The sequence below is a fragment of the Monodelphis domestica genome, chromosome 5 (genome assembly GCF_027887165.1).
Source record: "Monodelphis domestica isolate mMonDom1 chromosome 5, mMonDom1.pri, whole genome shotgun sequence".
NCBI classification, from domain to species: domain Eukaryota; kingdom Metazoa; phylum Chordata; class Mammalia; order Didelphimorphia; family Didelphidae; genus Monodelphis; species Monodelphis domestica.
In genome coordinates this window covers 312,128,594-312,156,378 of record NC_077231.1, presented here as the reverse complement: position 1 = coordinate 312,156,378, position 27,785 = coordinate 312,128,594, and the positions used below count along the sequence as shown (strand labels likewise).

Here is a 27,785-nt window from a genome sequence, read left to right as displayed (position 1 = left end):
TATGGATAAAGGAGGGGTCTAGACAAAGAAATGGGAGAAGGAAAGTAGTGTGGCATAATGGGTACAGAGCCGGCCTTGAAGTTAAGAAGATCTGAGTTCAAATTCTGTCTCTACCATATACTTAGGGTATAATCCTGAACAAGTTACTCAATCTCTCAATGCCTGAGTAGCTCTCCAAAACCATAAATTGAAGATGCTTTGTTATTCCATCTTGGTAGAAGGAACTACATTGAAGAGATCTGGTCCGATTTTTAAAAAGAAAGAAAAATGGGGCACCTAGGTAGCGCAGTGGATAGAGAAATGAGACTGGAGACAGGAGGTCCTGGGTTCAAAACTGACCTCAGACACTTCCTAGCTGTGTAATCCTGGGCAAATCACTTAACCCTAATTGCTCAGCCCTCACCATTCTTTGCCTTGGAAACAATACTTTGTAGCCATTCTAAGCTGGAAGGTAGGGGATTAAAAAAAGAAAGAAAATGAGGGAAAGACCAATTTTTAGCTAGTTCAGGTAAGGGTTGGGGATGTTATGGGGAGGATCAGACAAGGTGTAATGGAAGTCCTTGATGGTACCTAAACTGGTCTTGAAGGAAGAGAATTTCAGCAGCAATAGAAAAGGAGGGAATATATTCCAGGAATGAGCAAATGCTTGGAGGCAAGAAATGGCAGGACAAGATTGGGAAACAATTCACCAGGAGTTGGATGAATACTTTATCTCCCACTTCCAAAGGCATGTCACCTTGAGCAAGTCACTTACCTCCCTTGGCCTTATTTTCCTGATCTGTATAAGGCAGCTGTAGATGACGTCTGAGGTCATCTGAATGTCTATCTAGCCCAGATATTGTGATATATCCTGCCATTTGCCCTGCTGCTGCTTTAGCATCATCTTGACGAGAAACCATCTTTGGGCGAGATAACCCATCCATTCTCGGTTAAGTTCTGGGGCTGAGCTCAAACTCATCTAACTGACTCTTTCTAGTTTTGCCAGAAAGCTCGCCATCTGCTCTGCTGCCAGGCACATGTGCCCATTTCCCCCTCTCGCTCTGGGAACAGTAATCAACCAGCACCATTGCTTTGGGAAAAGGGGTGTCAATGGAAGCCCAACGGCTCCTCTCTCCAATCCAGTGAATCCTTCCCGGCTGGCCGCCCCTTGGCTTCTCTCCCTGTTTGCCTGACGGTCCCTGCGGACAGACACATGGTAGTTCGGTAATAAATGCTTTCCCCTCCCTGCTTGGTCATTCACTCAGTGATTTATCAATTTTGATAGGAAATGACCTACATGAAGCAGGAACTGCCCTGGGAGTGGGCTCAGGGTCTTCGTTGTCAGAAGGGCTCAGGAAAAGCTACGGAACTGAAATGACTAACGACCAGCCTTGGTGTCTGGTGGAGCTCCCCACAGAGGTCCATCTCCTCCCACACCTCTGCCAAGTTCTGGGATGTTTAATGAAAACAAGCAGCCTCTGTTTAGCCAATCCTTGTCCTGCACACACACAGTCTTCATGTTGTCGCCTCCTATTAGATTGTAAGCCCCTTACAGTGACTATCTTTTCCCTATTTGTCTTTCCAGTGTTTGCCATAGTGCCTGGCACATAGTAGGTGCTTAATACATGTTTAGTGACTATTGATACCACAATCATGCCTCTAAAAAAGGAAATGATGAAGCCTTCTAGACCCACTGGGCTCCCTAGAACCAAGTTGGGTTAGCCATGAAAGACTTCTAAGGGGGTAGGCCAGTAGCTCAGTGGATTGAGAGCCAGGCCCAGAGATGGGAGGTGCTGGGTTCAAATCTTGCCTCAGACACTTCCCAGCTGTGTGACCCTGGGTAAGTCACTTGACCCCCATTGCCTAGCCCTTACCACTCATCTGCCTTGGAACCAATACATAGTATTGTTTCTAAGGTGGAAGGTAAGAGTTAAAAAAAAAAAAAGACTTCTAAGAAGAGGAAATATTGATCTCTGGAGTGTCAAGGGAGGTAGATTTGTGACTTGGAAAATAGGGAAGACTGGGGTTTATGCCAGTCAGGAAATGGGTTTCCCTTGTTGAACACAGCTTGAGTGTTGTAAGAGTTGAGGACAGGTAGGCAAGAGATGAAAGACAGATCCCTGATTAGACATGTTTACCTTCCAGTACAAAGAGTTTTACTCCAATCTGCATTAGGTGAACCCGTGTTCTTCTCTGTGCCCACCAAGCACACCTGAACAGGTCCACTTGCACACTGATGAGAGTTCTGAGCGTGTTAGTCTGAGCTGAAGGTGGCATGATCCGGATTTTTGACAAATGCAGAAGGAATGCCACAAGAATCCGACGATAAAAATGGTGCCCTCCAAAGGAGCTGGGGTTAAGGGGAATTAAACTGCTGGGAAGGAAATAAATGAACTCAGCAGTCTCAGCACTCCCCCAAACTAAATGATCATTTGATGGCTGGCATTTCAGCCATCGTCATCACTCACAGAGGCTGCTATGACACATATTTCCAACACAGAGAAATAAAACCCAGTGCTGAATAGCAGATAAATGCACCGGGGATGCAAATCAAAGCCGGGAAGAGAGACAACAGCTGGCAGGGAAAAAATAGAGCTGTGCAGATGTCAAGATCAAAATCGTAGACATTTCCAATAAGTTATGCTAATACCCAGGCACCATCCTCCCCAAGGTGATCGGAATGACTTCTATTGCTCTCGCTCCAAATGAGAAAGCACGAGGCTCTTCCCTAACAGCTGGAAGGCTCACAAGAAGCTTCAAGGGCCCAACCTACTTAAGCTGGACTCTCGATCTCCTAGTGTTGTCTCCAGTGCCCACTCACTCACTCGCTACATACCTGGACAAGGCAGAAAGACAGAGCCAGGGACTGAGTCAGGCATTTGGTAGAGGGACTGAAAGAAACCCAGAGCTCTTTAAAGGCTGGAAATGTAGATTCACAGGCAACCAAATGGGTTCATTCTACAGTGGACAGTAGCAGGCATAATGAATAATCTGGGGAACCCAGTGGGGCTGAGGATAGAAGACAGGAAGAATTCCCACAAAGCTAACTTAGATGATGTTAAGTCTTCCCTCCAGCCCCCTAGGAAGAACAGTGTTTGTTTGTTTGTTTATAAGAACAGTGTTTTGTATTTTGTCTTTTGACTGAAGAAAGACATTAGAATTGGACTTTAGCAAAGGCAGCCTGGCAGCAGAAAAGAGGGCTGAGCTGGGAGTCAGGAACTCTGAATGTGAATCCTGCCTCACACCCTTAGTAGCTGTGCAAAGAGGTGGTGCGGTACCATAGAAAAGGAACTGGATTTGGACCCAGAATTTGAATCCTTGCTCTTTTACTTTCTGCCTTACACAAGTAACTTAACCTCTTTTGGGGCCTCAGTGTCTGAATCTGTAGAATGGAAGGCTGGACACTCTAATGTCCCTTTCAGCTGTAAATTGGATCTTTTGGCTCTAGGGGGGAAATCTCAAGACCTGTCGAAAGTCTTCAGTTTCCTCATTGAAAATGGGGCTGGTGATACTTGTACCTTCTGTCTCAGCACTTCTGAAACAAGAGCTGCTAGTACAATGACAATGAGCTCCCTTCTCCCTCTCCAATACTGCTGCTTGAGGAGGGGTAAGGTTGGGCTAGGCTGTGGATTTTAAGTGGCGGTTCTACTGAGAATCATTACATATTGCTCCCTGGGAAGCTCCTTATTTTCTCTCGGTCTCATGAGGTGGGATCACAGAACTTTAGAGATGGGGGGATCTCCGAGGATCTCTTGTCCAACCAATCCCTGAAGAATCCCCATGGCAACCTGCCCTATGAGTGGTCATTTGGTCTCTAAACAAAACAGCTGTATGATCTCCAAGGCCACTCGTAGGTTTAGAACTTGATGGTTTTGTAATTTTGTGTTAAAGGGTATTTCTAGTCCTCTCACCCAATCCCATGTCTCTGATGGGCTTTCTAGAATAATCTAGGTTTAAAAGTTGCTTTGGAGACCCAGTTGGGAAAGTAGGAGCTAAAGGGGTAAATGGAGACAATGGAAAACTGATTATTTCTAGTTGGTTTTTGGTCTTTAAATTTGAAAATAGCCAGCAGGGGACACACAACCAGCTAATTGCAAAACAGGGGAGCCACTGACCGGTGTTGGTGAGGACCACTTTCCCAAGTACCATCCATCATGTCCAGATGTTCTCTCTGTAAGCCCACCCATGTGCCATCATCTCAAATAATATGGCATTTAGTCTGGTTTCCTTTGTATTTATGAAATGCAGGCTTGAAGAGGATGTGTTTCTATCTACAGAATATGAGCGCCATGCTAAGTTTTTACTTGTAAGCTTTAAAATAACCAGAGCAAACTTGTTCCAGAACTTTACTGGTAGTGTCTTCCATCCAACTTATTCTGTACTTTTTTTTGGTATGAAGATAGTTATTAGCGTGTTGTTCCCCTCCCTTCACCCCCTTTGCATGCTCCTCCAAGGTAAGGACTGTTTTTACCTTATTAGTGTATGCCTAGTGCTTAGTACATGCCCAGTATACAGAAAGCGCTTGATAAATATTTGTTGTCTTGATGTGGAAAATCAACATTTATTCATGAAGTGCCTGCAATGTGCCTGTGGATACAAGGAGAGCCCCTGCCCTTAGGGAGCTCACAATCTAATGGGGTAGGACCCAGGATCCATGAGAGACATCCAGAATGACTTCACCTTCAACGCTGAGAAAAATGGAAGCCCTGATTTGCCCCAGGCCACACGGATAATAAATGGAAGTGTGAAGGCTCGAACCCATGTCCTTTGAGGCTAGCACCAGCGTTGCACTAACATTCCACATGGGAAAACTGAACCCAGCCTGATCTCCATTGCCTGCCTCTGCCCATGGGGGTTGACACCAGACTGGAACCAAGGGATGGAGCCGCCATTTTGAGATGGAAAGCAGATTGACCTGATTGTTCCCATGCAATAGAAAGAAGGACTCGTGTATTGACCGAGGATTTTATTGTCTGAAAGTTCTGCAGACAGACATTGGCCCAGGAGAGAGCCCTGCCCATTCCATTCCAAACATTTCCCAATCCCAAAATGTCCCATGGCTGATGGCCCACGTTAGGACTTCGGCATTTTTCTCACCCTTTATCCGTGGCAAGTCAAATGCTCACCCACTTTGACGCCTGTTGATTGTTGTATTTTATTTTAATTTTTGCAAAAACCTTTCCAACAATGAGCGTCGGCCGCACTGGCCTGTGGATCAGGATAGAGAGTTGATGAATGAATGAGGCCCCCCTCCGAAGAGCATCTGGGCCGTTGCTTGGTCATGCATTTTCTTTATTGCACATAGTAGTGTACGACTGTGATTTGGAGTCACTCACCAGTTCTAAAAGGCCAACTGCCCCTTCCCTGTGGTTTGGGTCTGTGCTTTCCCTGAGGCAGCTGCCGAATTTATGAAGTCGTGACCCCGGAGGGAAGGGAGGGAAGAGAACGGGAGAGGGCGACAGACACTTAGAGAGTCACCAGAACAGAACGGAGAGCTCAAAGGAAGATTGGAGATCCCATCATTTGGGGCGTGATAAGGCAGATGGTCACCAAACACTTTGTACAAGATCGAAAAGATGGTACTTAGAAGAAAGAGGTAGAAAATACCAAAACAGTATTTAAGAAAACGCATGTTATTGAAAACAATTAGGTCAATTTGCCAAGGTTTTTTTTTTGTTTTTCCTAAAAAGTTCCCCTGTTGTGCGTGTTTCGAGTTTATAGAAACCATCAAGGTTGCGGATACAAATGGACTTTAAATTGTTAGACACTAAGACATTGGTTCATCGGTTGTGTGTGAGGGTCACGGGAGGACAGGAAAGCAGGGACTGCTTTCAGTCCTAGCCAAAGGTTCTGTTCTCCCTTAGGACCATTGGGGCCATTGATCCAAGGCTTTGGGCAAAGGGATTCCTAAAGCTTGAACAACAGGGGAAACTGTGCATGTAAGGCAACTGGACAGCCTCTTCCAGGAGGCTCTAAACCCATATTAAATAAAAATAATAGTTCTCTTCTTCTCACCAGCCCACCCTCCCACCAGAGAAAATAACAAGAAGAGATTCGTCAGACTGGCACGTGCAGGACCACCCAGTATAAGCAATTCCCCAGCAGTCTGAGGCCAAAAGATGGCTGAGCTACCAAATTAAGCTTGGGTGGCTCACCCAGGGTGGGCCCTCTTCTTGTGCCCTAACAGGTCCAGGAGATATTTTTTTCCCCTTTCGCCATCATTCAATAAGGCATCAGTTTCATCTGAATGTTTGTGAAGCCTTTGGAAAGTTAGTGTTAAAGCTTCTCCCCTTCCCCTCTCCCCAAGCCTCTAACATTCAAGATTTCATTTTATTAAATAGTTTATATATAAAAAGAAATTAAGGTGTTCTACCTTCATACAAACAATCATGGTAACAATTGGAATCGTAAAGAAATCCATTGAGGAAAATAGATACTTGGATACTTACAAGTCTAAGTTAAGCACAAATGCATCGTTCTAGATGGCGTCCTTTAAATACATGTACATATATTTATATAAAGATAAATGGGCATTGTCCCAGAAAGCGACCAGCAGAGAATGAGGCTAGAGAACTCCATCACCACAGGGTGGGGTTGTCCAGTTTGGAAAAGCCAGGGTCTCTTCGGAGGTCCAAGTAAGTACCGTTGCTCACCCACGAGTCGTCGCTGGATTTCCTGTCCAAGATGAAACATTTCCTGAATGAGTATCTGAAGGACTGTCTGGACAACCTCCTCACTAACAGTTCCCTGAGCCATGAAGAAGAAAGCAGGACACAACCTGGAAGCCCAGAAACCTGGGGGCTTTGCCTTTGTTTCTTAAATTCTCAGTGATTCTGACTTTTCAAACAGACAATGTGAACAGTTTGCTTTTTTGAGAAAACCACAAGGGCTCATCTGGTGCCATATCAATAGAATACCAAGAATTCATGCGCCTAAACCCTGTGTTAGTTCTTGGGGATAAAAATAAATCTCTGTGAAGAATATAAGAAAATATAGAAAAAATTCCATTTTACACTGGAGGAAACTGGGGCTTTTGAAGTGGAAATGACTTGCCCAAAGTCACACTTTGCTTTGAAATGGCTCCTCTGCTAGACTAGCAAAAGTAAACACATTGTGGCTATTGTTGAATGAATGACTGATTTCTCTTAAGTTTCTGACCATGTCACTCCCTTAAGTAACTCTAGGGTTGGATAATTCCCCTCTAGGATCAATAGAAACTCTTCTACTTTGCTTTTAAAGCAGCCTGGTCTCCACTGGTCTTTCCAGGCTCATTGGATATTTTTGCCCCTCAACCAGTCTCTTTACAATCCAGTGAAACTAACCTTCTCTCTGTTGGTCATCCGCGACACCCATCTTCCATTTCTATGACTTTTCACTGGCCTCCCTGGTGCCTAGAATGTACTCCCTCCCTCTTCATGGAATCCTTCTTTTCCTTTTCTTCATCCAGTGCCTGGACTTAAGAGGAACTTAACAAATACTTGTTTGATTCATTGCATCGGAAAAAGGAGTGGATTTGGAATCAGAGGTGCTGGATTTAAGTCCTCAGGTTCCTCCTTGTTATTTGTGTGACCTTAGGCAAGTCACTGTCGTGGAAGTTACTCATCTGAAAGGTTTCTGCAATTCCTTCCAAATAAAATATCAGATGTGTGCTCCTGGGGGGCATAATAGGTAAATAGAGCAATCTCTATGAGATAAGTTTGGATGAGGAAGGGCCATGAACAAAGGAGACCACTTCACCTGAGCCTTCGATCTACAGATAAGGAAACTGAGCCTCAGGAGGGTAGGACCTGCTCCACTAGTCTGAGAGAAGAACCCATGTATTTGGTGGCCCAACTGAGGGCTCTTTCTCTTGCCTCACCTGGTGCAATATGGTGGCTGATGGGGCTCTTTAAAATGCTGCTCATGGCAAGAGTTAGAAAGAGAAGCTCCATTTAAGATCACTCTAGACAAGATAAAATACCTGGGAATCTACTTGCCAAGACAAATTCAGGAATTATATGAACAAAACTACAAAATATTCTTCACACAAATGAAATGAGATCTAAACAATTAGAAAAACATCAATTGCTCCTGGGTAGGATGAGCTAATATAATAAAAATGACAATCCTAGCTAAATTAATTTACTTATTCAGTGATATACCTATCAAATTTCCAAAACACTTTTTCATAGAATTAAAAAAAATTATTACAAAGTTCATCTGGAAGAACAAAAGATCAAGAATAACAGGGAAATAATGAAAAACAAATGTGAAGGATGGTAGCCTTGCAGTCCCAGATCTCAAACTATACTATAAAGCAGTGATCATCAAAACTATATAGTACTGGCTTAGAGACAGAAGGGTGGCCCAACGGAATAGATTAGGGGTAAATGACTTCAGCAAGACAGTGTACGATAAACCCCAAGATCTCAGCTTTTGGGACAAAAACTCACTATTTGACAAAAACTGCTGGGAGAATTGGAAAACAGTATGGGAGAAATTAGGCTTAGAACAAAATTTTACACCTGATACCAACATTAACTCGAAGTGGATAAATGACTTAAATATAAAGAGGGAAATCATAAATAAATTAGGTGAACACAGGATAGTATCTGTCAGATATATAGGAAAGGAAAAATATTTAAGGCCATGCAGGAGATAGAGAACACTACAAAATATAAAATGAATAATTTTGATTATATTAATTTTAAAAGTTTCTGTACAAACAGAACCAATGCAACCAAAATCAGAAGGGAAGCAACAAATTGGGGAAAAGTTTCTATAACAAAAACCTCTGACAAAGGTCTCATTTCTCAAATGTATAAGGAGCTAAGTCAATTGTACAAAAAAATCAAGCCATTCCCCAATTGACAAGTGGTCAAGGGACATAAATAGTCAGTTTTTGGATAAGAAATCAAAACTATCAATAAGCACATGAAAAAGTGTTCTAAATCTCTCATAATTAGAGAAATGCAAATTCAAAACAAGACTGAGGTACCACCTCACACCTAGCAAATTGGCCAATATGACAGTAAAGGAAAATAATAAATGTTGGAGAGAATGTGGCAAAATTGGACACTAATGCACCACTGGTAGAGTTGTGAATTAATCCAGTCATTCTGGAAGGCAATTTGGAACTATGCTCAAAGAGCTTTAAAATAATGCCTGTCCTTTGATTCAGCCATGTGCATGCTGGGTTTGTACTCCAAAGAGATAATAAGGAAAAATAATTATACAAAAATATTTATAGCTGCACTTTGTGGTGGCAAAAAATTGGAAAATGAGGGGATGTTCTTTGATTGGGGAATGGCTGAACAAATTGTGGTATATGTTGAATACTATTGTGCTCAAAGGAATAATGAGCTGGAGGGATTCCATGTGAACTGGGACAACCTCCAGGAAGTGATGCAGAGTGAAAGGAGCAGAACCAGGAGAACATTGTACACAGAGAGTAAAACATTGTGGAACAATCCAATATGATGGACTTTGCTACTAGTAGCAATGCAACAAGCCAGGACACTCCTGAAGGACTTATGAGAAAGGATTCTATCCACATCGAGAGAAAAACTGCGGGAGTAGAAATGAAAAAGCAAAACATATGACATCACTTCTCACATGTCTATATGGGTATGTGATTTGGGGTTTAGGTTTTAAAAGATCGCTCTATAGCAAAAATGAATAATGTGGAAATAGGTATCAAGTGACAACATTTGTACAACCCGGTGGGATTGCTTGTTGGCTCTGGGAAGGGGGAGGGAAAAGGGGAGGGAAGGAAAATGAATCATGGAAACATGGAAAAATATAAAAAATTAATCAAAAATAAAGAAAATAAAATCTTGCTCATTCATGAGAACAAGACCACAGCATCATCTTTTCATGCAGTGACCCACAACTCAGGTGTAAGTTTTGTTTGATTGAAAATATTTTTCTTGTAGAGCTGAAAGAGCACAAATGGTTCACCCAAGATCTTAGGTGGGGATCTCTGTATGTGCTGTGACATTGCATTGTGGTCAATTCTGATTTACTTACTTTCGCCTCTCCTAGAACCACAGGTTATCTAACCCCTCATTTTGAAAAGGAGAGAATTGAGGCAGATGAGCAGAAAACCTTGCTTGCAGTCCATAGTTTGAAAAGGGCAGAAGAAGGTTTTGAACCTGGGTCTCCTGACTTTTTACTACATGTGTCAAAAAGGTTATATTCTCACCAGTGTGGGCACTCCCTCTACTGGTGTAGACTGAGATTTATCCCGCCTAATTCTTGTCTACGTTCTTCCATTACTCCTCCATGGAAGATTAAGCAGCTACGTAGGAGGCTCTCCTCAAAGTCTTTGAATGGAGCAGCTTGGATCATCCCCTCAACAACACACTACTCGGAAGCATCGAAGGCCTCCCCAGCACCAGATGTAGAATTCAATTCTATCATTTTAGTGGGCAAACACCATTTTCCTCCATGTGTGCAAATGAAACATTGGGCAACTTAGGAATCCCATTTGGGGGATAGAAGACGAGAGCTGAATTTCCCTCCTTATTTAGCAAATGTACACCTTGTGAAGAAGCTCGACTTTCGAGTTTCTCTCACGTGGAAGCCAAGCTGGCATCCCGGTTTGGAAGGGAACCTCTCTTTGCACGGACTGGTCCCAGCTGTTAAAGGAGGCAGACTCTTCCTCCCACATCTAGCCCTCCGCATGAACATGCAAGACACGTGAGGCAAAGCTATTTGCAAAGCAGCGCATAACCCACTTCCAATGGGCTCCAATTGCTATATTGGAAAATGGGCAATCTGGTGCGAATTCCTTTCCCTGCTGATATCAGACACAGTCTGATGATATTTATCAACTGTGTTCGATATCAGCAAATGGTGAGGATGCCGATCATTGTCCCTATCCACCAGAAACAAGGGCAACCGGAAGACCTCACTTCCCAAAAGGAACCCCCTTTTGAGGCATCTTCCATGGCCTCAACAATCACAGGGATATCGAGCAGAGTTCTCATAGTAGTTATATTTCTCAAGGAATCTTTAATGATCTCACTCTGGAAGTGGAAAGTCCTTCTCTCCTCCGAGAGAGACTTCAGGGCTTTGTTTTGCTCAGCTAAATCATGTGGATTTTTGTAGTGAAAACATAAATACGGAGCCTTTTCATGACCTCCTCAAAAAGATAGTTGCTTCAAAAGAGTCAGGCTAAACATCTACAGAGGAAAAACCAAATGGATGACAAAAGCCACTTGGGCCATGCAGTTTTACGGCCAGTCTGTACTCTAATTTGGTGCAGAAACTACAAATGGCCAATGAGTGGGGCCCAGAATTAAAGAGGAGGAACAGAGAGGGGTATATTATGTTTGGGAAACATCGTAGTGTTTTTGGCAACTATAAGCTACTCCCCTTGTGCAAAGGTGCATCTTTCCCTCCTGACAAGGCTTTAATTTCTGAAGAACTAAATGTATGGGTGACCCAAAGGACAATGTGTTCATAGTGTTCCCTCCTAGTAAAAGGAAAACTCCTCGATGACAAGGATTATTGGTTTTCATGATCCCAGTCCAATGATTTGTAGTGTCAGAGTCAGTCTTGAAACCAGGCAGACTTCAGTTCAAGTCTTACAGCTGGACAAGCCACTTGGATCTCAGAACTCTACGTAACTCAATGGCTAAGAAACTGCTGACCTGCACAGGTTATGGGAGTTCTCTATACCAGTGGCATTAGGACTCTGTCCCAGAATCCGTCCCTATTCCCAGGGCCTCCATCCACTTGGCTGTATTCTCCATGGAAGAGCTAGCCTACCAGGAGGCAACAAGCATACCTGAAAAACCGAGGTTGATGCTCCAAGTTATTCTCTTCCATGACCCGTCGTCGTTCCCTCTGCAGTTGCTCAACCCTTTGCTTCTGGGTTTCTGCTTCTTCTAAGTTCCCTTCTTCTAACAACCTGGACAGAGAGAACCATTAGCTCAGAGACATCCTTGGCCAAGACTAGCTTGTAGGTACATTCCCAGTGCGCAGGGAGGAAGGGAGGGAGGAAAGGAGGAGAGGAGCTCAAGTATTCCTATTCCCATCTCACCAACGATGAAGTGAAGGCTCCAAGGGGTGCAGAGGAGGCACAGAGAGTAAGAGGTAAATAGGAACCCAAAGCCAAGATCCTTGACTTTCCTCTTCAGGATACTTTCTGCAACCTCACACTCAATTCCTTAAATTCTTATGGTGACTTTCTATAGCATGAATGGTTTGGCAGGGCAGAGTGATGGCAACAATACTGTTTTAGGGGTACACACGGCCATAGATCTCAAGCTAGAAAAAAGATTAAAGGTAATTTTGATCTTTACCCTGTGAACTATGAAGGGCAGGTATGATCCATTTTATAGATGAAACACTGAGGCACAGAATGGCTAAGGTTCTTGCTGAGGTCATGATGCCAGGTTGGGAACTTAGAATGACTCTCCTACAATTCCTCCCATCCAGGGGGCCTGAGGTTCTTCTCTGGGTCATAGTTTTCTGTAAACTCTGTAAAATGTGGGCACTTAATCTCTCTGATTCCCTGAAGCTCTAGCCATGAATGGCTCTAAAGCACTCGGTGAAAAGCCCGCATGGTATCAAGGAAGACAACCCTGGGGTCATGTAAGGTCATTGGAGATCCAAGATCTAGTGCTGGACCAGATCGTCATTAGGACCAATACCTTCCATTGGACAGATGAAGAAACTGAGGCATCCAAAGGTCAAGAGACTCCTCCAAGGTCATCTGAGTACCTGCAGAATCTGGATTGGAAGCCAGGCCTGGGAGGTGGCATTTCATAAGAGCAGAAAGAGTTCTGACTTGGAGTTAGGGAACCTGGGCTGGACTCGGCCCCTGGAGAAGACCCTTCACTTGTTTGGCTTTGGCCTTTGTGTCAATAAAGCGAGAACTTGAACAAGATGACTCAGGTCCTATCCAACCGCTATCCATGGTCCTAGGATCTCCAAAGTTCTTTCTGCTTCAGGACACTTCTTTTCTGCTTTAGAATCAATACAGTGTCACTTCTAAGATGGGAGGGAAGGGTTTAAAAAAAGGGAAGACTATAGATCTGAAGGCAAAAGAGCAGTAAGGGCTAGGTAATTGGGGTTAAGTGGCTTACTCAGGGTTACTCAGCTAGGAAGCATCTAGAGTGGATGCTAACTGAATTGAATGAATCCATGAACAAAGACGAGATCCTTGAGCATTACGCGGGTTCTGTTTCCCACCCCGCAATGGAATGGTTTGATGGTCACCAGGACCACACTTGAGTTTCAGCCCTGATGCCATTCAAGATGACATGAGCTGAGTGCCAGAAGTGCCATCCAATCCTGCCTGAACCACTCACTGACTAGGCTCTGGGTAATTTGCTCAGGCTCTTGGGAGTCTGTTTCCTCACTGATAAAATGGGGATACTCATACCTGCACCCCCACCTTCATGGGGGTTCTGTAAGCAAACAGGGAAGCCCTCTAGAAATGGGAGGTGTTTTGTTGATGCTGAGGCTCCTAGAATCCATCAGCACCTTCATCAGAGCCAGCCATTTCCCCAGCAACAACTCCCTGAATCAGTTAGGAAGGGGACTGATGAACTGGAGAGCACCAGGAGGAGGGTGGATGGCAATGGAGAATGGCCTCCAGGCTGCAAGGAACCCGGGGACATTGGGGAACAGAAGACGAGGAGGGAGACTCTGAGCCATCTTCCAGTGCTTGAAGGTCAGTCAAATGGCACAGAATTCAATGGCTTCTGCTTGGCCCCAGAGGGCAGAACAAGGAGCAGTGGATGGAAGGCATACCCAGGAAGATTTAGGCTTGATGTGTGACCATTAGGGTGACCCCGAAGAGCAAAGGGCTGCTTTAGGGGGAGGGAACTCAGGCTCATAGACTTGGAACCAGAAGAAACCTCAGTCCAACCCCTCATTTTACACAGGAGAAAACTGAGACCCAATCAGGTTAAATGACTTGTCCAGGGTGATACAAATCCAAACCTAGGTCCTTAGATTCCCAATCCAGGGAGGGCTCTTTCTACTGGATCACCAGGAAATTCCAGGTGGCTGCATCTCAGGGATACCCTAGAGAGCAATGGGGGTTCTTCTCATCCCTGACATTCTGAGTCCTTGTTATTAGCATCTGCCTACTTGCCTCCCCTTGCACTTTGTGCAAGGTGCTTGGAGGCTATGGAGAACAGGAGAAACGTTACCTTTGGTCTGGCCGGAACCGTGTGTCCGTCGGGGGGAGGAATGGTCTGGTCAGTGAGTCCAGTTCGTTCAGCTCCAGGGCAAACTGGGTAAAGCCATAATACTGCTCGTGCCCCTTCGGCATGGGGTCTGTGAAGCCCAACCAACAATTAGTGCGTGCCTGCCTCCACTTCTCCCAGGTTTTCCTACACTCTTTCCTTTACTGCCTGCTCCTCTCTGACCTCAGTGTCATTGTGCTTTGCTTGGCTATTAAAGCGTTCAGGCAGAAGGGACCAGGAGCAGGTCACCTTCCTCCCGGCTTTCCTTCTGTCTGCCCAGGGTGGGCCCAGGTGACCGTGAAGTCTAGACACTCCCTTAAAACTCGAAATTGAGGATTCTGAGTGCAAAGACTCCAATCCAATTTCTGCAACTCCTCTGGGTCTCACTCCAAGTTATTAAGTTCTCCAGCACTGTGTTGTTTTAAGGAACTTGTTTAAAAAAAGATTCTGGGATCGCTTTCCCCCAATTTTTACTTTGCAGAGATCAGCCCAGGTTCTGCTCTGAGGGTTTGGAACCCTTCAGACCCATGCCTTGAATGAACACATGTGGCTTTGTGGGTGTGACTGGGCTGCACTTGACTACCAGTTTTGACCATAAACAAGTCATTTACCTTTCCTGGGCCTCAGTTTCTTTATCTGTAAAATGAGGTGAGTGAACTAAATTGCCTCCAAGGCCCGCTCTAGCTCTAGATCTGAATAGGCAGCAATGTGGTCCAGTGGAGAGGGTAACAGACTTAGGAAACCTCAAATACCTGCTCTTTCTGGGACTCTGAGCAAGTCACTTAACCTCCTTCTATCTCAGTTTCCTCATCTGTAAAAAGGAGTTCCCTGTAGCCCCTACCTCCCAGGGTTGTTGTGAGGAAAAAAATGAGATGACGTTTGTAAAGTGCTTTGCCAGCCATATAAGTGCTAGCTATTATTACTACTATTACTATTTATTAAGCACCTACTATGTTCCAGATCCTAACTGACCTTACCCTAAGGAGCTCAAAGTCTCCTGATGAAGCAGCCAAGAGGTTGGGCGATAAGATGGGGGGGGGGGAGGGGATTGGGCCAAGGAGCTAGAGCAAGAGCCATGGAACCGTAAGAGAACTAGAGGGAGGCCCCCAGCAAATTGGGTAGATCCTCCAAGGACTCTTTATAGCAAGAGTCAAGAACCAGAGAACAAAAAGATGAGGTTGGATTCGCTGCTCCTGGGGCTGGTGGAAAGGGTGCTTCTTCCATTGAGGAGTGAAGACTTTGGGAGCCCTGAGACACTGGGTGTCCCTTGAGCCAAGGGATTAGAGCGACTCATTCATTCATTTAGCTTCACAAGTCCCTCTGCCCAGCACCACACGACCTTGGAAGGAAGGTAAGAAGAGGCACTGGAGCCCAACGCTACTGCCACCCAAGAGGACTACCATAGAAGCTGGAAGAGAGGGGAACTGCCCTTTGGCAAGTGTCTTTGGTGAGCTCGTGAACGTTGTAGATGGCCTCAAACAAGGAAAGGGAGAAGGTGGGAGGAAAGTCTGCCATGTCAGCCCTGTGGATTGCAGTTACTGCCTAAGGCTCACAAGACTTAGATCAAACCACTATGGAACCAAGTCAAGTTCATGGCACCCAAGTCATGGGATCATAGGTCTAGAGCTAGGGATTGAAGGAATCTCTGAGACCCTCTGGCTGAATTCTTTTATTTTAAAGATGGGGAAACTGAGGCAAATAAAGATTTTTTTTGGTGACTTGCCTAAGGTTGCCCAGATAGGATGCGCTTGACCTGAGAAGTGAATCAGACCCTCTGTACACTTGATCCTTCCCTCTTCCTTCGTCAATATGCAATCACTTACTAAGTCTTGGCATCAATACCATTAAACTCTTCCATCAGTCCACTCCACTCCCACAACCACAGCCCTGGTTAGGCCCTTTTGGGCTCCTCTCAGCTGGAAAATAGCAATTATATCATAGCTGATCTCTCTGCTTCTAGTCTTTCTCCTCTCCAAACCATCCTTTGTGGGGCCAACAAATCGGTATTCCTAAAGCAGAGGTCAGACCATGTCACTCTCCTGCTCAAGAAGCCTCTATTTCTAACTACGAGCCCCAGGGAATGGGCATCCTTATACTCTATAGTTATGACCTGGCCACTGGAGGTCAGAGGATCAAGGAGCATTTGGGAGCTTGAAGGGACCACCAACATCAACCACTTATAGAGTCCTAGAGGGACAACAGCAAAAATATCATAATGGTCAACTTTGCTAGACCAGAAGTCCAAACCTCCTCATTTTACAATTGAGGAAACTGAGGCCCACAGTCAGGTGACTTGCCCAAGGTCACAGAGCTAGTAAAGGACAGGGCCAGCATTCAAATCCAGGTCCCTGTAACTCCAAGCTCTTTCCATTGTGGCATTTCTACGTAAGATCTACACTCTGAATTTAAACTCAGTGCTTCTGAATTTCTGAATTGACCACTCTACTACTCTGCTACTTTCTTCATCACAAGCCTCAAAGGAAGTTAGAGTGAGAATTATTATTCCCATTTCACAGATGAGGAACCTGAGGATCAGTGATGGGAAGGGAGCCACCCAGTTTCCCCCAGGTCGTTGGGAGTAACTATGAGTTTCCCTCAAAAGCAGGACAAACATCTTTGGTCTTTTCCTTCTTGGGTATATGTTGCGCCATGCACAGCATGTGTTCAGCATGAACTGAAAACTTCCTTCCCAGACTCTGCCCAGGGCTGGGTCTTGCCAGCCAGATGACAGCTCTGATATCTGAGGAGCTCAGGATGAGGAAAACCTACTGTACTGTCCACTGGATACAAGATCCAGATCCTAATGACTTCCTGCTCACCCCGGTCCCATCTCCCAGCCACATCCAAGCGGTGAACACCCACAATACTTACGTGCTCTCCAGATACAGGTGGATGAGGACCGGGTGCCACTATAGATGCTCTCGTGCCACTTCCCAAAGAGACGGCGCACGGCTTTTCCAGCCTTGTCAAAGACTGTACCCTCGATCTCGTGGGAGTTGGTGCTCCAATACTTGGCCTAGAACAAAGATTTGCTGGGTCATTTACCACTTCTTGGTCCCTTAGGGAGTACAAGAGGCAAAACACACAAATGCTTCTGCCCTTTGAGCCCCAGAATTTTGAGGTTTCCAGCTGTGGCTATCACTGCCATCAATGTCGCCATCGTCATCTTGGTTTTCTCCATCCGTCTTGATTTTGGACTTCAGCCAGAGGGTCCTGACACAAGTCACTCTCCTGGCCTTTTACACAATTGTTCCTTCATGTAGATGAACAAAAGCTCGCCCTTGGCAAAGTCACTGCCATCTTCCTAGAGACAACTCCAATAGCAGAGAGGAGGAGGAGGAGGATGGGCGATCTTCTGCTAGGGTCTCCTCTTTCTTTTTGAAAGCTTTTCATTCCTAAAGGTCTGGTGATCGAATATTCATTAGGATAGCATCTATTAGGAATGCACAGGGGACAGCTAGGTGACTCAGTGGATTGAGAAACAGGAGGTCCTACACTCAAATCTGGTCTCAGACACTTCCTAGCAAGTCATTTAGCCCCCATTGCCTAACCCTTACTACTTTTCTGCTTTGGAACCAATACACAGTATTGATTTTAAGATGGAATGTAAGGATCCCAAATTCTTATTATTCATTTATTTTTTTCAGTTGTATCTGGCTCTTCATGACCCCATTAGATTTTTGGGGCAGAGATACTGGAGTGGTTTGCCATTTCCATCTCTAGCTCATTTTATAAATGAGGAAACTGAGGCAAATAGGGTTAAGTAACTTATCTGAGGTCACTCAGCTTGTAAGTGTCTGAGGCTAGATTTGAACTCAGGAAGAGAAGTCTTCCTGACTTCAAGCCTAGCACTCTATGCACTGTACCACAAAGCTCTGCCCTTGCATCAATTCTATGTAGAAACAATTGTGTGAAACCATTTGATCTAGAGTAATGGTCCAATTCTAAGACAGTTAATTGGATGACTTCTCAAGTATATTTTGAGGTCTGTATCTGTAGGAGGGGGAATTTGTATTCCATCAGTCCATGAGAGATCGCCTACTTGCTCTTTGTGAGCCTATCCACCAGGGTGTATCTTGCTGGGTACTCAGGCACACCTTCTGCCATTTCCTTGCGTGATCTGCATTGATCCTGAAGCCTGGGCTCCTCCAGCATGCCCATTCTCTAATCCCTGGTGGTGATGCCCGGGTCCTGAATGGCCATCAGATCTTGAACCCCTCTTTTCCAAAACAAATCCCATGAGGCCATTTTGTTAAGTATTGTTGGCAGAAATCGTATCACCACTGCCATCTCCAATTCCGCTCTCAGATCAGAGCAATGAAACAAGTTTTGTTCAGAAGTCCTAGTTACGTTTGATGAACCCAGTTTGGTGGAGGGGTGTTGCTTATAGCCATCACTCTCATTCCATTAAATGAGACAAATCAGGGAATGAGGAGACCCGCCAGTGCTAAAAGTTTAGCTGTGGATTTTTTTTCTAAATGAATTCTAATCTATTGGAGACAAAGAATGCTGATGGTAACACAACACCATCTTTAAATAATACTTGGGAGCTTCTCTGCACTTCGAGGGCTCTTCTTATTTATTTGTTCCCCTTAAAACAAGAATAAATCACCCAGGTCTTTGTCTAGAGGAAGGCTGAGTCTCCGTACTGATTCCTCGAGTGGCCAGCTGATGTCTCAAAGCTTCAGGGGAAAGTACTGGTGTGTGATGGACACAATTCCAAAATGGCGCCAGCAGAGGGTGCTAACTCCTCAGTAGCCTATTTCCCAAATCTAGACTTACTTGGTTGTTCAATTGCCTCTGGGAAAGGGGAATAGAACCCTCCCCACACATCATCAGGATTGCCTTCAACTGAGAACAGTGGGTACTTTCGGATTACCAAGTCCTGGGTTCGGGAACATACCAACAACACAAGAGCATTTTAAGGACATTTTGAATAGGGACTTTTTCCTTTTCTTCAAGAATTTTAGAGCTAAGAGGGAGCACCAAAGCCATCTAACCCAATCTATCTGAACCAAGGTCCCTTCCACAACATACCCTACATGTGGTTACCCACCTGCCACTTGAAGACTTCCAGGAATGGGGATCTCACTACCTTAGGAGGCAGTCAGTGCCACCTGACCTAGCAGAAGCTGGATTTTACTTCTAACCTAAATCTGCCTCTTTGTGGCCTCATTCCCTATTCTTAGGGAGGGCAGATGAGCCAAGTAGGACCAATTTAACCCCTTCTTCCATGGGGTCATTTTCCTGTACAGAGGCTCAAGCAATGGGTGGTCCCTGCATTTTTGTAGGTCCTTGAGTTAATCCTCTGAAGCAGCAGGAATCAAACGTGAGCTTCTGAAGATTCGAGACTGACATCAGAACAAGTTGTCACAAGAACTAAAATCTCAGCAAGATGTAGAAGGGGGGGGGTGTCAAGACTCATCTTTGCCAGAGAGCTCTTGGAAGAGCTGATACTCATCTGATACCTTAATGCTTACAAAGCACTTTACATATGAGGATCTGCATTTGGTTCTCATATTTGCCTTATGAGGCCAGCGCTATTATTATCCCCATTTTACAGATGAGGAAACTGTGAAGCCAGATAATGAACTCAGGTCTTCCCAATTCCAAGTTTATGACAGTATCCACTACATCCCCAAATTGCTTCTGTAGATAATGGGGTAGGGAGGTCACCATCTGCCCTTGGTTATTACCTCCGGTTTGCCTCTTATGCTCTTGATTCTCTAAGTCAGTCAAAGCACTGAAGATGACTTCAGAGGTCAAATCCAGCCCCCTCATTTTACAGGAGGAACTGAGGCTCAGAAAGGGGAAGGGACTTATCCAAAGTGTCTCAAGAAGGAACTCTTCAAGGTAGAAAAAGTTATTTCTCTCTTTTCTGACTTCCTTGTTAAATGGGAGAGTGAGAACCATAACTATTCTGATTTCTAGAGCACTTTAAGCTTTATGAAACTTTCCTCACAATGACCCAGCTAGGGCAGGTGGTACAAGTATTATCCCCAATGTATAAATGGGAAAGCTGAGGCTCACAGAGTTTGAGTAATGCTAGTAAGTATTGGGGTCATGACTTCAGTCCAGGGAGGGTGTGACTTCATCTCTGACCCACTGGCAGGCAGGTTCGAATCCTGACTCTCTCCCTGGGTGACCTGGTTTCCCCTCCTTGAAATAAAGGGTTTGAACTAAATGACTTTGAAATATCCTTCCAGCCCAATATTCATGATCTTGCATTGGTTATCCTAGCAAACATCAATGGAGTTTGACTCAGTCTGAGAAGAAAGACCTCATCTCCTTCTCTTAATCCTCTCTCCCTTCTTCCCTAGGGGCTGGCTCGCCAAATTTCCCAGTTCCAGCTTCATTCCTTTAAGGTAGCTGATCTCAGCCAAATATTTTTTTTAAAAACCCTTACCTTCTGTCTTAGAATCAATACTGTATATTGGTTCCAAGTCAGAAGAGTAGTAAGAGCTAGGCAGTGGGGGTCAAGTGACTTGCCCAGGGTCACACAGCTGGGAAGTGTCTGAGGCCAGATTTGAACCTAGGACCTCCCATCTATAGGCCTGGCTCTCAATCCACTGAGCTACCCAGATGCCCCCTCAGCAAAATATGATGATAATGCAGGAAGCAGTTGCACTTTAAGCTGTTATTGATCTGGATCTCCTTGGTGTAGAGGAGTTCTTCTGAGTAAATTTGGAGAGAAAGAGGCCAAGGCAGTACCAGGTATCCTGGAGCTTGGGAAGAAGTAGAGCCCCCAGTGCTCAGGGGCAGGGGGACTAGAAGAAGGAAACCCCAGTGCATAAATTGGCCTCTGAGAGCAGTCTCCCCAGCCCATCCCCGCCTGCCCCCAACCCCCGGGTACCTTGATAAAGTTCACTTTACAGTGGCAGGAATCTTCATTTAGATTCTTAATGATGATTTCGCCATAGTGCTCGATCCATCTCTGGCCACTGAGGATGTTGTGAATGCAGGAGGTCACTTTGTTCCACTCGAAATGATCACCGAAACTACAGAGAAACAAGTGTGAGGAGGAAGGATTTCCCAAACCGAGAAGGACGAATGGAAACAATCACCAAAACAATCTTCTCGGCAAGCCTACCCACAGGCCCTGGTGGACCTTCTTCAACAAGGAAGAAACCCACAGTGCTATGGTCTAGTAAAAACAGAATGCAAAGTCCACAAGGGCAGGACCATTCATTCTGCTTTTGTCCCTGTGTTCTCAGATAATTCTAAGAAGCAGCTAGAAAAACCAATCAAATCCTGGGGATAGTATTACTATCCCTATTTTACATATGCAGAAACTGAGGCTGAGAAAGTGACTTGGCCAAGGTCATGCTGCTAGTCTGAGGTACCATCTGAACTCAGGTCTTCTTAACTCTGATCCCAGTGCTTCACCCTCTTTTTGCTGTTCAGCCATTTTCAGTCACGTATGACTCTGCAACCCCATCTGGGGTTTTCTTAGCAAAAATACTAGATTGGTTTGTCATTACCTTGTCCAGCTCATTTTGCAGCTGAAGAAACTGAGGCAAACAGGGTAAAGTGACTTGTCTAGTGTCACATAGCTAGTAAGTGTCTAACTCAAGAAGATGAGTCTTCCCGACTCCAGGTCTGGGACTCTCTTCTTTTTACCACCAAACTGCTTCATCTGTGACATGCTATCTTCTTTATGACTCCCAGCCTCAGTTTCTTCAGCTGTGAAAATGGTAGGTTGGACAAGATGAACTCTAAGATCCCTTCCAGCTCTAAAGGGTTAGGATCTGGAATGATGCTAATCCCTGGGAGACCAACATGAGCTTCTTTCAAATAAGGAATTGTGACACTGAGGTGAATTGACTCTAGGCACTTGTTCCCACGCAATGGAAATCTGGATAAATGCCTCCCTGGCCTTTGTGTGTGGAGGAGGGAAGGGCCTGGGGGGAATAAACAACATTGAGAACAGAGCTGTAGTCTCCCAGGCAAAGAAAACTGGACATGGAGAAAAGGAGCAACAATACAGCCAACTGCCTAGTGGATCAAAATAGCTATAAAATGTAATTCTATGTGCAAAGCTAAGTTGTGCATGGAAACTTCAAAGGTTTCCAAGTAATTGCTCAGTCTCAACCCAAAATTCCATCCAGTGTGGATTAGTGGAGCCATGATGCCTCCATGGAGAACTTACGCAGGAAGAGTGACATGAGTTGTGCCAACTGGAACAATTTCCATGGATTTGCCCCAGAACTTGTTTTTCCATCTGACATCTGAAACAAAACATCAAATGTCAGTTACTCTGAGGATAACCCTCAATCAATCCTTGACCATCAATCAATGACCTTATTGAGGGCCTACTGTGTGCCCAGTACCAGAGATAAAAAGCCAAGGTGAAAGACGACTTGTCAGGAATGTGGTAGAGGAATTTGTTCAGATGAATGGTTGGCTAAGTTAAATTCTGTTTAATTCAACTCAGTAAGTATTTATTGTTCAGTTGTTTTTAGTCATTTCTGCCACTTATGATCCCTTTTAAGATTTATTTGGGAAAGATGCTGGAGTGTTTTGCCATTTCCTTCTTCAGCTCATTTTACAAATGAGAAAACTGAGGCAAACTAGGTCAAGTGACTTGCCTGGGGTCACCCAGCTAGTAAGTGAGGACAGATTTGAACTCAGGAAGATCAAGTCTTCCTGGTTCTAAGGTTGGCACTCTATTCACGGTGCCATCTAGCTGCCCAAGTATTTATTAAGCCCATACTATTGGCCAGGCATTGCATTAGGGGTTGGGAAATCAATAAACACTGATGAAACACCTATTGTGTGGCAAACATTAAGTACAATGGATAGAGGAAAAGACAAGAGCAGTCCCTGACCTCAGGAAGTTCACAGTCTGATGGGAAGACAACATTCAAACAACCTGTGCATATTGGATGTACAAAGGGCAGGTAGGAGGTAAGTAAGCTCAGAGGGAAGGCACTAACCTTGAAGATTGGGAAAGAGAAAAGGGTACCAATCCCTGCCCTGAAGGAGCTGACCTTCCATTTCCTAATAGTGATTTTGAGGGGGAGGAACAATAATTGGGGGGTCTGAAGAACCGAGTATTTCCTCATCCTCCCTTGGCCAATTGCTTATGGTCACACAGGGGCTGGTGAAAGCTTAATGCCCTCTTTTTCTCGTCTGTGACCCAAAGGCCAAGATTTCATGAATGTGCCTTTCCCCATTAATTGTGGAAGGGAGGCCATTCCATTAGGAAAGTTGCCTGGTGAAACAAAAAACAGATTTTCAGAGCAAATGAAGTTTCTACAAACAAGGTCTTGGGGAACAATAGTTCAGTAATTCTTCCTGACTTCTGGATCGCTTTTTTCAATGCAAACACTCAGTCTGCAAACTCCACAGCATTGCTCTTTATCCATTAAAACAAAGGGCTGGGCTCTGGGGGCAATAAGCAGCCCAGTTCTCTGTCCTTGCTGGTACAAGATCTGTGCTGCTGTTAATGCATTCTCAGCCCCAATTTCCCACTTGAGCAGCTTCTTTCTCCATTCTTCACCAAGGGCAAGGCTTTCTCTTTTTCCACTATAAGATGGGAGTATAAGCTATGGGGAGGGGGACAGGTTCCATCTCACCTCAGACTGTGGGGCCATCCTGAGCCCGAGGCAACACTCTGGGACCAGAGCTTACAGACAGCTGATGAGCATTGAGGGGTGAGAGTTCCCTTGTTGACAAAATCAAGGTTCTTGTGGAAGGGATAGGGGAGAAGAGCCCCCAAAGAAGGGGAAAGGAGCCGCCATCTTAGGCAGGAGTTTACCAAAGGAGGGAGTTGTGTGATTTAAAAGAATCTAAGGAAGTATGGTGCAAGGGGAGTAGGCATTGGGTTTACAGTCAAGAGATATGGCCTGGGATACTGGCTCTGCCATTTTGTCTTGGTCATTCTCCATTTGGGGCCTCTTCTCACATCTGCCAAATGCTCCAAATCCACAATCCCCCTGGGACAAGATTGTCTGAGGCTCTGTCCATTGGTCCTGCTGCCAAGGAGACGATCAATGATGATACCATCCCTGAAATAAACATCAGTGAGCCCAGAACGTCCCTTTCAGCAGCCTTTGTAGGTAGACAGACCAAGCAGAAGATGAGGATGTCCACATCAAAGAACAGACAGCAGAAGGGAAATCAGCTGAAACAGGAAGAGCTGGTAGTTGCTCTCTTAAGCTTGAATTTGCACACACAATAGGGACCAAGCAGTTAACAGCATGGCTATAGTTCATGTCTCATATAGTTTGATTTTGCTGCCTAGCTAGCTGTGTGATCTAGCATTTTAAATAAATGGTGGTAAGAGACTTAGAGCAGCTAAGTGGCACAGCGGATAGAGGGCTAGCTCTTTGTAAGTCCAAATCCAGTCTCAGACACTTACTAGTTATGTGGCCCTGGGCAAGTCACTTCACTCTGCCTCAGTTTCCTCTTCTGTAAAACAAACTGGAGAAGAAAATGGCAAGCCACTCTAGTATCTTAGCTGTATGTCCCTAGGCAAGTTATTTAACCCAGTTGGCCTCAGTTTTCTCATCTGTAAAATGAGTTGGAGAAGAAAATGGTCAACCACTTTGCCAAGAAAACCCCAAAGGGAGGACAGTCGGACATGACTGAAACCACTGAAGAAAACCACAAAAGAAAGTTAAGCCAGAAATTCTTATGACATTGTGAAGACTGATTAGATGTCAAGAAAAGAGGTGATATCTCCAGAAGAGTTCTAAGAAAATTAGAGCTCTTCCTCTTTCTAAAATAAAAAGGATTTTCAGGAGTCCAAGAGTTAGCAGCAGCTCCCTCACTTGTAAAATGTCAACCATAATATCTGTGTTCCATAGTGGTTAGAGCTGGCATCAGAGTAAGACACTTCTGTGGCATTCCTGCCACAGGCAAACTGACCGTGTGACCCTGGGAAAAAGGGAAGGGAAAGAAGCATTTATATAGCACCTACTGAGTACCAGGCTAAGCATTTACAAATGTTACTTCTTTTGATCCTCAAAACAACCCTGAGAGGCAGGTCCAGTTATTGTCCCTGTTTTACAGATGGACAAATCATTTTACCTCTTCAGATCCCCAGACAACGCTGTGAGTTCCAGAAAAGGAGTGGATTTTTACTTTTTAAACCCTTACCTTCCATCTTGGAGTCAATACCATGTATTGGTTCCAATGCAGAAGAATGATAAGAGCTAGGCAATGGGGGTCAAGTGACTTGCCCAGGGTCACACAGCTGGGGAGTGTCTGAGGCCAGATTTGAACCCTGGAGTGGATTTTTATTATATTATAGCTCCTTGGGAGGGAGTTTCCTCATTAGGAGTTCTCTAAATTGATGAAATCACAGGGTTTGCCCAAGGCACTTACTTATCCCACTGTGCTATTACTATGAGGACCAGAATGGCATCCTGTGCCCGAAGCACTTTGAAAAGCTTAAAGATTCTAGAAACAGGAGGCAGCTGGGTGGTACAGGGGATAGAGAGCCAGGTCTAGAGATAAGAGATTCTAAGTTCAAATCCAGCCTTAAATACTTCCCAGCTGTGTGACCCTGGGCAAGTCACTTAACCCACACTGTCTAGCATTTACCAATACACGGTATTGAGTCTAAGATGGAAGTTAAGGGTTTCTTAAAAAAAGTATCAGCTTGAGCAGGTCCACTATTAAGTCTCAGTTTCCTCATCTGTCAAATGTGGAGGCTGGCCTAGATACTCTTTAAAAGTCCTTCCAACTCTCAATCCTCCTTGAGGGACTTGCTGAGTCACTTACCTTCTCAGGCCTCAGTCTCCCTCTCTGTAAAATGAAGACAGTTGGAATGAATGGCCTCTAGGATCCCTCCTGTGATTCCACCAAATTATAGCAGCTTCAGAAGGACTTGAGAAGGAGGAAAATCTGTTCCACCCAATGTCTGTTCTCCTTTCAAGAAGTCCAGCATCATCGAGGAAGCCAGATCTCTCCAAGCTACGCCTCTCGAATTCAAAGCCCACTTTGCGTCCACACTCTATCCCTGTCCCTGCTGCGGCCAGTGCTTTCCCTTTGAGATTAGCCTCAGTTCACCCTGTATCTACCCGGTCTGCACCTCTGGGTGTACACTGGGCACTCCCTGGGGCAGGGGCTGTTTGTAGCCTTCCTGCACCCCCTGTGCAGGCAGTGCCTGGCCTAGGCAGATGCATAACAAATGCTCCCTGACTGACTGATGGCTGACTTGCACCATTCTGCTGCTTCCCACCTAAAGACCAGGAGGAGCCCCGTCACTGCCTCGAGGGAAAGGCAGCCTTGGAGCCCTCCTGTCCCCGAGGCACGTGATCCTCCCCCTATAGATGTGCCCATTTCAGAGATCAGGAAACTGAGGCTCAGAGGCTGTCACTGCATTCCCCTGGCAGAAGCCTCCCTCTCCCAGAGCATCACTATGTAACGCTGGGGTCTGACCCCCATGGGGGAGCCGCCATCTTGCGGACTCCAAGCCCGGCCCCTCTCTAAGGGGGCTGCCTCAGTGGAGGTTTCCAGGCAAGCCTGTGACTTCATCAGAGCAGGGAGGTCTGGACGCCCCCCGCCAAGCTCATCCCTGTAGACATCTGCCCAGGGCCCCCAGGGAAGCCCCGGGGCTGCCCATGCCTGAGGCAGAGCAGCACTCGGGTATTCTGGCATCAAAGCCCCCAGGGCTCTGCCCCGCCCCGCCCCGCAGCCTCTCCCAGCTGCTCCAGAGAGGGACTGAGTGGCAGGAAGGTTCTGCTGGAGCAGCCCAGGAGGGGCCTCCGGGCACCCTTAAAGACACGCCTCCGCTTCCTCCTGGGTCCGCGCAGGCCCCAGAAGTCCGGGAGGGACAAACGACCCCTTACCTTGCCAAAACACGAAGTTGGCGGACTCTGCGTGACAGGCCGAGATGGGAGGGTGGTGGCTGACCTGGGGAGAGAAGGGGAGGAGGAGACAGTCATTGCAGCCATGGTTCCCTGCTCCCTCCCTGACCACCGGCATCTTCTTCCTTTAGAGATGCCCAAGTGGGGCGTGGACAAGCTCGGTCCAGGAGGCAGAGTTCTCCCCTGGGCTGGTGGGAAGGGGACAGGGTGGGGTGAGCAGGAGCTGCAGGATCACGGCGATGCCCTCCCCGTTTTACAGAGGAGGAAACTGAGGCTCCAGGAAGAGGGGACTTGCTCAGGGTCAAACAGGCAATCAGCATTGGGGAGGGGGGGGTTGAACCCGCCTCGTCTTTGACTCCTGAGCCAGGCTCTTCCCGCCCTCACAAGAGTGTGGCGATGAGAAGCAAAGCTTTAATTAAATGAGCACCAACTAAGAATCAATAATTAATTGGGGACTCGAATGACCGTAGCTGGCGCAGGGAGTTTCTAGGAACGCCGCGGATTCAAGAACTGTCTGCGTAAGAATTTAGAGGCGTTTCTCCTCCGTTGTGCACTATTTGTATTTGCTTTGTACCTACTAAAATGTGTGGATGTTTTGGGGTTGTTGTTTTTCCAGCTTACAAGCATTTATTTTCTTTCCCTCCCACTTCTCAGAACGAAAAAAGAAGGGGGCAGCCGGGTAGCTCAGTGGACTGTGAGCCAGGCCTGGAGCCAGGAAGTCCTGGGTTCAAATCTGGCCTCAGCCACTTCTTCGCTGGGTGACTCTGGGCAAGTCACTTCACCCCACTGCTTAGCCCTTACC

At 45.6% G+C, this 27,785-nt stretch overlaps 1 protein-coding gene across 12 annotated transcripts in view; it reads right to left on the bottom strand.

The window, feature by feature from the left end:
- Window positions 1–4,930: 4,930 nt before the first annotated feature.
- OSBPL3 (oxysterol binding protein like 3) overlaps window positions 4,931–27,785 on the bottom strand; it is a 157,541-nt gene continuing 134,686 nt past the window's right edge. For all 12 annotated transcript variants that reach the window (XM_056800471.1, XM_056800465.1, XM_056800473.1 and 9 more), the window contains 7 exons: window positions 26,966–27,029; window positions 22,315–22,393; window positions 21,019–21,163; window positions 17,037–17,181; window positions 14,130–14,256; window positions 11,753–11,875; window positions 4,931–6,654 (listed from right to left, as the gene is read on the bottom strand). In XM_056800471.1, the coding sequence (XP_056656449.1) occupies window positions 6,558–6,654; window positions 11,753–11,875; window positions 14,130–14,256; window positions 17,037–17,181; window positions 21,019–21,163; window positions 22,315–22,393; window positions 26,966–27,029 (780 nt within the window). In that variant the 3' untranslated portion in view covers window positions 4,931–6,557. The remainder of the gene's footprint in view (window positions 6,655–11,752; window positions 11,876–14,129; window positions 14,257–17,036; window positions 17,182–21,018; window positions 21,164–22,314; window positions 22,394–26,965; window positions 27,030–27,785) is intronic.